The sequence below is a fragment of the Poecile atricapillus genome, chromosome 1 (assembly GCF_030490865.1).
Source record: "Poecile atricapillus isolate bPoeAtr1 chromosome 1, bPoeAtr1.hap1, whole genome shotgun sequence".
In the NCBI taxonomy this organism is placed as follows: domain Eukaryota; kingdom Metazoa; phylum Chordata; class Aves; order Passeriformes; family Paridae; genus Poecile; species Poecile atricapillus.
The window spans coordinates 119,884,296-119,894,654 of NC_081249.1; the positions used below are offsets into that span (position 1 = coordinate 119,884,296).

The 10,359-nt window shown below is 39.5% G+C and overlaps 1 protein-coding gene across 2 annotated transcripts; it reads right to left on the reverse strand.

Moving 5' to 3' along the window:
* Positions 1–335: 335 nt before the first annotated feature.
* On the reverse strand, positions 336–9,248 carry OLFML1 (olfactomedin like 1). Of its 2 annotated transcripts, none has more exons than XM_058830247.1 (3): positions 8,850–9,248; positions 6,711–6,996; positions 336–2,745 (listed from the first exon to the last, which is right to left on the reverse strand). In XM_058830247.1, exons 1-3 carry the CDS (start codon positions 8,973–8,975, stop codon positions 1,967–1,969), a joined length of 1,191 nt encoding a protein of 396 aa, XP_058686230.1. In that variant the 5' UTR covers positions 8,976–9,248; the 3' UTR covers positions 336–1,966. The 2 variants fall into 2 exon arrangements, with proteins under 2 accessions (XP_058686230.1, XP_058686221.1); XM_058830238.1 differs by having other exon boundaries at positions 6,711–6,999.
* Positions 9,249–10,359: the final 1,111 nt, after the last annotated feature.

The window sequence follows — 10,359 nt, forward strand, 5'->3', positions numbered from 1 at the left end:
AAAATAGAGCAAAAGCCAAGCTCAGACTGGAAAGTGCTCCTCTCCCTCCACCTCCAGGAATGAGGAGCTTTCCTCAGTGGCCTCCCACAGATTCCTGCTATGGTGCTGGCACAGTGGCCCAAAGGATGCCAGCTCCTGTCCTGCCCTGTCCCCTGGGCCTCCATGTACAGCAGCACGCAGGGAGAAGACCCTGCCCAAACTTTTGAGGATTTCACATTAAAATCTTTCTCTGGAACAGCAGTGTGGGCTTTCTCTGCTCTGTAATCGTGTGGCACACACCTACATCCCAAGAACCCCTTTCCTAAAAAGCAGACTCAATCCATATTTACATCCAGAGGCTTTATTTCTTCAATAAAGAAAGTCACACATCCTTCCCAATAAAAGTTCTCACAGCATTCCAGAGGTGCCTAATGCCATTTTGCATTTTGTAATTTTACAGATGAGGAATAAAAGGGACAAATATTGCCTTTATCCCAGGGTCCCACAGTGGCAGCCCACCTCCCTTCCAGCCCCAGGATGGCTGTGGCTGTGCCTCCTGTGTCTGCAGTGACACAGAAACAGAGCTCCACTCATTAATTAGAGGCCTTGGACTGATGAAGTTCCTTTTGCTGAAGGCAGAGTAGCACTGGTGCAGCCCAGCACTCTGTACACTCTTAATTGTGCTCTGGAACTCCTTTTCAGAACCATTCCCTGGTGTTTGGCTGCTCTCTGGAAGATATTTTTAAGCAGAACAGCAGCTCTCTCAGCATAATGAACACCCTGGGTTTTCTGTAGGCTGTAGGAAAAGCTGTGGATTGCTTTTTAAGCACCATTATTTGTGGTTTTTTTTGGGGGGAGAGGAATTTTTTTGGTGTGTTTCCTTTTTTGTTTGCTATTAAACAAATGCAGCTGTCATTAAAATCTGTAAAAAATAGAGTCTATACCTGTATTTCACAGTATTTTTTTTTTTAAATATTATTTAACATTATTTTTGAGACAAAAATACCTGGAGTTTATTTGTGACTGGCAAACCCAGGGCTGAGCAGTGCCATGCCCTCACCTGTTGCACTCATCTGAGCCACCTTTTCCTGGAGGATAGGATGAGAAAGATTCTGCTATAATCAACAAAAGTGACTTGAAACCTTGGGGAGAATGCCTCACAAGTAGGTGCTGAAAGAGACCTGATGGGAAAACCACCTAAGAGTGATATGCAGAGCCTTTAAAAGCAGTGTGTGATACAGAGCAGCTCACCTAGAACATTCCTTCTGGCACACAAACAGCAGTGTGCTCAAAAAATGCTGAGAGGAGGCAACTTGAAGCTGATAAAAGTGAATATCTGGCAGGATATATCCACAGTGGATACAGCTATGTGGATAAGAAATGTGGAGTTTCCATGAACTCTAAAAGTTCAATGAATAGCAGCAGCCTTGATGAGTTTTATTTTAAATATAAGCCATGTTTGTGGGGGTGTCTATTCCTACATTTTGTGGGATAATGAACCTCTCCTGTTAAAACTTCTAGCTAGTGTCTCTGTAAGTGTTTGATTTCATATTGCTCACCAGAGGGATTTCTGTGATCTTCAGAGTTGTGAAGTTTGTCAAATTGTACTTTGGACAGGAAGGATTTCTGATTCAATATCCATGGTGTTGAAGCAGAAAATATTTTCAGTAAGAAGAGAACCTGTCAGAAATGGGGTATCTTTTTTTTTTTTTTTAATTAACCTTAGACTTAAATTTGTACCTTAGGGGGTGGTAGGTGGGTTGTGCATGTGTGGTATTTACATTAATGGAATCTTCACTTATTCTCAATCGGGAATTAAGATTACTGGGGTACATAAGCCTTAAGTTATGTAAAATGGATGAAAGTTGTAACAGATGGGAATAATGTCATTTTAAGACACATTAATGGCTATGTTGGCCTGGGACTGGTGGCTTTCAGATCTACTTGAAAAGCTGCTAAAGATTTTAACTTTTTTTTTTGAAGATTTCTAAGCTTTTTGCTCGGTGTGAAGCTTGTAAACGATCTGGGATCCATCACCCCAAGCAAAGAGCTGCCTTTCCTTCGGATTGTAGTGCACACTGGAGTGGCCGCCCTGGCGCTTCGGGAAATGCAGTCCTGGGTTTAGGGGGGCACTTGGAGCTCCCAGAACATCATAAACACACTGGATGCGGGAGGAGCCTCCAGAAGGAGAGTTGTAGACCACGTGGAGGGTGTTGCAGGCCATGAAAGCTGCCTCAGCACCCTCGCTGCTGCAGGGCGAGTCCCAGCTGTGCTCCACCGCCATGGCCGCGGGGTTGATTTTGGTGATGACGATGTTTCCCCCGCTCTCTGGCTCTGCGTGGAGGGCCCACAACCCTTGCTCATCCACAGCCAGGTCTATTTTTGTCTGTGGAGAGAGCTGGTAGGCAGGAATCCTCCCAGCCCCCGGCAGCAGCATCTGGTCGGCGACGCTTCTTCTCTGGATGTGGAATTTGATGATCTCGTTCAAGGAGCCGTGTCTGTGGTAGAAGAGGAAACCCTTGTGGATGACGTGGCCAGTTCCTTCCCAGGGCAGTGCCAAGGGGACTCTGCGAGCCTTCAGGGTCTGGTTGCTTTCCATGAAAGCCATGATGTTTGCAAATTCCAAAACCACGTTATTTACAGAGCCGCTCAACAAGTAAATCTTGGCGTGCTTTTTGCCGGGATCTTTCATCCAGGAGCCGTGCTTCCCTCCAGTCTTCTTAACCACCTTTAGGGACCTGATACCTGCAAGCACGTGGTCACAACCTGCAAAGAAATACCCAAACACAAAGAAAAAAAAATAATCAGAATATCTGTAAATTTTCTAGTTTCTTTCAATTACTTAGTTTCCTTTTAATTCATCTCTAAGGCCAGAGGCAATATATCAGTATAGGTGTCAGCAGCGTGGCTGTGGTAAATAGTGCTGGAAATAGTTTTATTTGATATATTGCTGCTAAGAGAGCTGTGGTGTCTTCATCTACCTGTAAAGTGTTGGGTTCTGTTCTATTTCACCAGTGTTATCGAAAACATTTGGATGTTTTTGTGTCTGAGAGGAGGCCAAGAGCACAGCTAGTGATTTTGTGATTATCCTTGTCTGTCCTTTTACAGGGCTGTAATTTTTACTTCAGAGAACTGACTTCTGGTTTAGATCAAGCAGTTAAGTAATCAGATTTATTTCTTGTTGGAGGCATACAGATTAAAACCCATTATCCACATATATAATATTTTTGTTTCAGGACTGGTCTTCAGGTAACCTCCTTTTTATGAATTTATAGTAAAAATAGGAATAAAACCAGATCAGAATAACAGAAAGCAAAACCACTGGGCTATCTTCCCATTCCCCCTGGCAGCACCTGCACTCAAAAGAATGAGGCAGCAGAGTGAGTGGCTGCTCTAATAACTTAATTTTAATAATTTACATTTTGTGTGCACTCTGCAGGGATGTTTCAGACCAGAAAGCACCAAGCCTGTGAGGACTCAGGCATTTAGGCTCTGAGATCTTTATCAAGCAGCATCCTTTCCAGGAAAAAAAACAAAAACAAAAACAAACAACCCAACAACTATTGCAAAGCATATTAACCAGCTTGTTTACCAAGGGCACCCATAAATTAGGAGGCTCAGCATTTGAAGTTTGAAGAATTGCTTTCAGTGGAGTGCAGCCATCTCAGTAAACAGGACAAACAAAGCTCTGAGGCAGGAAGTTTTGGCAGCAGATGAAATGGAGAAAGCAAAAGCAGCCCCCTTATTTGGCCTGATATGAACCTGTTGAAGCCAATGGCAAGATTGCAGCTGCCTGTAGAAAGCAATTTTTATATCATTTGTGGGCACTGATACCCTCTAATCAAAGCTTTTAGATATTGCTGCTACAGAGTGGGGTTTTTTTCCTGGTAGTCCTCACTCTGGAGGTGCCTTCCCTGAGCAAGCCACAAGAGCTTTCCCAAATCTAACATTTATTGGTTAAATAGATTAAAAAAAAAATAAGTAAATTAAAGCTTCTGAATCAAAAATCCCAGGCAGCCTTAGCAGCATCTTCCTCTGCAGGGGAAATAACCAGATTTTTGTCTGATTGTTATTCTCCGTGCAAACTTGATCCAAGCCCAGTAACAAAGCTGGACTTAACTCTTTCCTGCTAGATTTGTCAAGTGGCTCAGCAAAAATAATCACAGAGTCTGGTTAAGATGTGAACAGCATAGAAGCAGAGCTGCTATTTTCTAGAGCTGAGGATCTTCCTACTTTTTCTAAGTGCTGACAAACCTGCAGAGGGAATACTTTTGCCATCAAATTCAATGGGAAAAGCATCTGACTAGTACCCACAGTAAAGAACAAATTGAAAATAAAGTTGCTATGAGCTGCTACAATAAAGTCAAAAGTAATAATTTCCAACTAAGGAAAGTGGAAAGTAATTTTTCCCCGCTGAAAGTCTCAGAAAGATACAATTTTCAAAGTGCCCTAACCACACAGAGTCAATTTAAAAATCCCCAGTTTCTTTCCTCTCTGAAAAAAAAAATGCCTAAAATGCTCAAAAGTTCTGTAAATGGAAAACAGAAACTATTGATATTCAGAGCACTGAATTGTGGAGTATGAGGAGAGCTCAGGAGCAGAATGGGTGATTGCTTCTGTAAGCACCTGCCTTGAAAAGTTCGAGGAAGAAATTGGAAAGTTATGTGTAAAATTAAATCAGCCTAATTCTGCTGAAGTCAGTGGAACTGTGTAATTGATGATGCTGAAGTTCTTTCACTAACTTTTAAAAAATTGCAGCTTGTATTTCTTATTGTTTGCTCTTCATTTCTTACTACTATGAAAACTGACTGCTTTAAATATGCCCATAATACCTATAATTAAATATGCTTGTACCACAACCTTTTAAGGTGAAGATAATTACAAAATGTCATTTGTTTAAAAAATAAAAACTCTAGATTGTGTCCATAACACCTCATTTTCAAACTAAACTTTGTTCACAGCCAAGCCAGCATGCTCCAGGGGACAAGGAGAGGAAGGATGGCAGAGCAGGACAGGAAAGCAGATACAAACTGCAAAAGTGAATTAAGTATTTAAAAAAAAAGTGAATTTTTTAATTGAAAAATTAATTAAAAAGTAAAAAATTTACTTTTGAGTTGAGGTTTTGACCCTGCCTAGTCCAAAAAGCAAAGACCACCATTAATTCCTTAGTACAGCTGCAGTACTCAGAAATGGCTTTTTCTGGGGCTTTACAAGAACACACCTTCAGAGGATTTTACCTAATTTTATAACAAAAAGTAACTTCTGGAGAATTAATTTGATACACGGTAGAATTTCTGCAAAGTAAATATTTGAACTGTGTTTTCCTCCTTCCTTCTCCCATACCTTTTATTTGCATATACATGGGTTTTATAAGTCTATTTACACGGCCCAGAACCCCTTGCAATAATCCGTAACCAAAATCTGTTCTCCCCGAGTCAGCATGGACACGTGGGATGGCTCAGAGCCAAGAAATAAACTGATTTTATGTTGGAGTCAGAGGCACAGAGTGTGTGCCCTTATCTCTGATACCTGGCTCTGACATCCAAGAAAACACTGAATTTCATACAACATCCTGAAAACAACTGTTAAATAGAAATCTAGAAGTGTAAGTGTGTAAATTAGAGTTTTCTTAAGTCACTGGGTGAAAAAGTTAAAGTTTGGAGTTTAAACTAGTTTAGAGAACAGAAGACAAGATGGAGGATTTAGGGTGTTGTCTCTTGTCCTTCTTCTTTCTTTTTCATCTTCTTCTAAGGGTTTTTGGGTAGTAATGAGTGATTGGGTAAAAAGTGCTGCAGTGCAGCACACAGGTGTTGGGTTATTGGGAAAATAATTAGAAATAATTATTATATATATTAAAATATAATATATATTATATATTATTTTTATTAATATTATAATAAAATCAATTATAATACTGTAATTCATGCTATAAATTAATTATTTAATAATTAATAGTACTATAACAATATATTAATATATTACATTATATATAATATATAATATGTAATATGTAATATGTAATATATAATATATAATGTATTATATATAATATATGCTATATAATATATAACATATCATATATCATATATCATATATTATGTATTATGTATTATATATTATATATTATATATTATATATTATATATTATATATTATATATTATATATTATATATTATATATTACATTATAATATTTTATATATATATTATATATTATATATAATATATAAAATATAGAATATATAATATAATAAGTAATACATTTATATATTTTATAATATATATTTATATATTTTTAATATTAATTTATTTAATATATATGTATATATATTTTAAATATATTTCTTAATAATTAATATTATTATATATTGTACGTATAATATAAGTAATTATCATATATATTAATGTTTTATATATTATTATATATCACAATTAGAAAATAATAATAAAAATAATTTACTGGACATTTGTTAATTGGGTAAATATATAGACATATAAATATATATAAATATAAATAAATAAACATATAAAAGACCTTGAAGAAGATCTTTGTTGGCCATTTTGCACCTTTCTATCTTAGTGCACTCAGCACCTTGTACCCTGTGTCCATGCAATGTAGATAAAAGAAGAATAAAGAATGAAGTCTGAACAAGATCAAACTTCCTCTCCCTCATCAATCTCAGTCCTGGGATAAAGAACCCAACCACCAATGTCCCATCAGGACACTCTTACTTGCGTTCAGCATGAGTTTGAGCCTCTTTTTCTCCTCTGCCTGTTCCAGCAGCTGCTGTTCCAGCAGGTCCTGGTGCACCTCCAGGCAGGCGTTGGAAGCCGTGGTGGATCCCAAATAATCGATGTCCCTCTGTGCCCTGTCCACCCTCCACAGCAGATTGTCCACCTGTCCCCTGAGCTCAGCCTTGCCAGCCTTCAGCCCTGCCAGGCGGGACAGCAGCGCCTTGGAAAACTCCCTGAATTCCTCCACGTACTCCAGCAGGTCTTGGTTGCATTTCTCCAGCCTCTTCTTGAGTGGGAACACGGGAAGAACACGTGGATAGAGGTGGATATTCCATGTACATCACAGCCTCACTCATACTTTATACTTTAAACCCCTCCCAGTGCCCCTGCACCCACCCACCCCAACCCCAGTCCTGGCTGGGTGGCTGTGCCAGCAGAACATCTCAAACTGCTGCAAAATCCTGAAGTCTGGACAAAAATCCACATTTTTAACCTCAACATGGTTACTGACAGCCAGATACTTTGTTTTGCTTCCTAAAGGAAAGTGCTCTGATGGAAGCAGCCAGGGATAATTAAGGGCTCATGATCTCTGATGACTTTTGCTTCCCAATAAACTTCCTGGAACTCCTCCTGTGGGAGCACTGCTGAAGCACTCTGGAAGAGTTTTCTGCAGGAAATTACAGCCATGAACATTTCACATGAACACAGCTCTTGTGGCAGAGGCAGAATCTAGTGTGGCAATTTTTCACCCACTGAAAGGTGAAAATGAAAATACCGAAATTCTATGTTTGAAGCAGTTTTGTGTTGCTTCTTTTTTTTTTTTTTTTTAAATAATTATTGGCTGTGTTTAAAAAAAAATGCAAAACAACAACAACAAAACCAAACACAACAACAAAACAAACAAAGAAAGCCAATGAACTATTTCTTTACACCTAAATTCATATTATCAGTGTTTTCAGAGGTAAATAATATGGTTTCTCTTTTGCAACTCAGCTGCTTCAGAGGTGTCCTGAAAAGAGTAGCCCAGCTGGCACTTTGGGAAGATGAGGAATCTGAGCAGATCTTTGGTTTGCTCTGTGAGCTGTGGTTTCCATGTGGTTTCCACCTCCTCTCTGCCCCATTCACACAAGGCCATAAATCCCCAGGAAGCTGCTGAATGACTTTCTACAAAACTTTCATTTTAATTATTTCAGGTGCTGTTTTCAGCATCTGCCTCACTCTTTGTCCTGTTACTTTTGTGGCCCTTGCACCAAATGGGTTCCCCCATTTTTTAGTGGAATGGAAGTTTGCCAGGTGAAGTTACTCCTGGAGTGGCAAAGGAAATGTAAATCTCTGTCTCACAATGGGAAGAGAATATCAGGTTAATCCTTCTGCTCCTTCTGTGCTGAGAAGATAAGACTAATGAGGGCTCTGTACAAAAAGGGAGGTGAAATCAGGCAAGTTGAGCTCCTCTCTAAGTCTGCCAGTGCAAGCCAGGAGCCAGGGACACGTCAATAATTTAAAATAAGCAATATGTGATTATAGCACACCAATATTGTGTGTTCTGCAGTATTGGTAGCTTTTTACTGCAGAGAAAGAAGCAAGAAGTGGGGCATTTATATAAGAAATTGAAAGGAATTCAGGGAATTGAAAGGACTGCATTTCAGTCTCCCAGATACTGAAAGTTTATTTAAGGTGCAGATACAATTCTGGTTTGCATGAATGTGTCTTTAGACTATCCTTCCAGGCAGGGATACCTGCAGACAGGAAAAATACCTGATAAATTTCTATCTCCTTGTTAATAAATACTTGAATATGTGACAATATGTTTGTAGTGCTCTCTAGGGTGGCCTGAGACAGTACTACATAAACATTTGCATTTTAAGCTAAATTCACTGGTGTAATACAAAAAAAAAAAATAAAATAAAAATGATAACAGAATAGAAAAATAACATTATGAAATTATATCCTGCAAAAAACGACGGGGTGAGTTGGGAACTTTGCAGTTAAAGTTTTAGCAAGGATTTTTTTACTCATTCATGGGGGTAAAAAGCTGGAAATTCACCCTCCTGATTTGGTGCATGGTCCAGACTGGGCTGGGAACATCCACACACTTCCAACCCTCTTTAGGCGCAGAAGGATTCACCAGGCACGTACCTCCAGAGCCAGAAAACGCCGGTCAATGTAGTTCAGCAGGGCTGCATCCTGCAGCAGGGACTGTGCTGCTGCAATGCTGCTCACCAGGGATGCAATCAGCCAAAAATGCACTTGCAAGGCCACCATTGTGCCACAGAATTCTGGAGGTGAATCGGTGCTGTGGGCAATCCCAAACGCTGCCAGTCCGAGGTCAAACGCAATTTGCCATCATCTGAAGTGAAAAAAAAAATGCTAAAAACCTCTAAGAAGTTAAAAAAAACTGTGTCTGAAAAGATTAAAAGGACTTAAAATGGCTGTTGTATTTTATCAATAAGGAAGTAATGTTGTGGCAGAGGGACTGGATGTGTTTATTTCTAAGGAGCCAGATGACTCCTGCTCAGTTTGTGATCCTGTGATCAGTCCCAGATGTTCAGCACTGAGTCACATCGAGCCTGTAGGCCAAATTTAATAAATACAAATAAAAGTAATTTATTTTCCCCTCCTTTCTCCTCCCATCTGCTTTTACTGTGTGCAAGTCAGAGTGGACTCCCAGCCCTTCACAGGGAGCTCTGGTGCTCAGTGTCTGTGGCTGTAAAACCAGCTGAAGAAATTGGTTTCACTTCCACTGTTCAGCCTGTTCAGGGCTGCAAAACAGAGGTAAAATTATTTTTAAAAGAATTTATTTTTAAAAAAAGGTTCCTTCTACTTTTTTTTTTTTTCCCTTGGCAGTGCTTTTCCAGTTTAAATCCATACCCTTAACACAGCTCTGTGTCTGTTTAGTGGGGTCCATGACAAACACCTTCTTTTGGAACAAAAATTCTACTTAATCTGACTTTAAAATTAATTATAAACTTCCATGAGCCTAATGCATTTGAAGCAATTTGCCTCATTATTGCATCATTATTTGATGTCATCATTTTCCTGACTGAATGCCTTGTTTGGAAAAACCCATGGCCATGCTAACACTCTATTTGCTGGAAAACCACGTGTCAGGAGCTTAGAAAGCTCCCTTTGTATCTGAAGCCAAGCTGTTTCTCAGAATTCTCCACCTCTTCTCTTCCCTTTTCCCTCCCCCATTTTTCTTTTTCTAGTTTTTTTTTTTTCTTTTTGCTCCTCACATTTATCCAAGCTTTCTTTTTCTTTCTGACTGCCTCGTGTGCAAGCATGTGACTGATTGCAGAACTCAGGAGTGTGCCTGTGTCACAGCTGATTTTCTCCTCCCTGTGTTTGGTTTTTGCATGGTAGCTGTGTGTGCTTTGCAGGCAAATTTCACCCAAGTGCACAGATTCTGTATTTTAGTATTGCTTTACCCTAAGAGGGGCACACAGTTTGCCAGCTCCTATTTACAGGCACAGTCAGTGATGCGCAGAGAGTTTAATATTTGATTTTTCAGTCCAGTGGGATTATTCCAGAGCTCCTGCTCGAGGGGACAGAGAGCTCACACTGAGAGCAGACACCTTGGCAAGTCTGTGTTTCCTTGGTTCTGTCCTGTGGAACAGCTTGACATCACATGCTGTCTGCTTTTCCATAG

Excerpts from the sequence above, each read along its gene's own strand:
- OLFML1 (XM_058830238.1), bottom strand. The coding sequence starts at position 8,975 with ATGGTGGCCTTGCAAGTGCATTTTTGGCTGATTGCATCCCTGGTGAGC. Across the intron at positions 7,000-8,849 it reads GGCGTTTTCTGGCTCTGGAG|AAGAGGCTGGAGAAATGCAA; the intron begins GTACGTGCCTGG and ends TTCCCACTCAAG. Across the intron at positions 2,746-6,710 it reads CAAACTCATGCTGAACGCAA|GTTGTGACCACGTGCTTGCA; the intron begins GTAAGAGTGTCC and ends ATTTCTTTGCAG.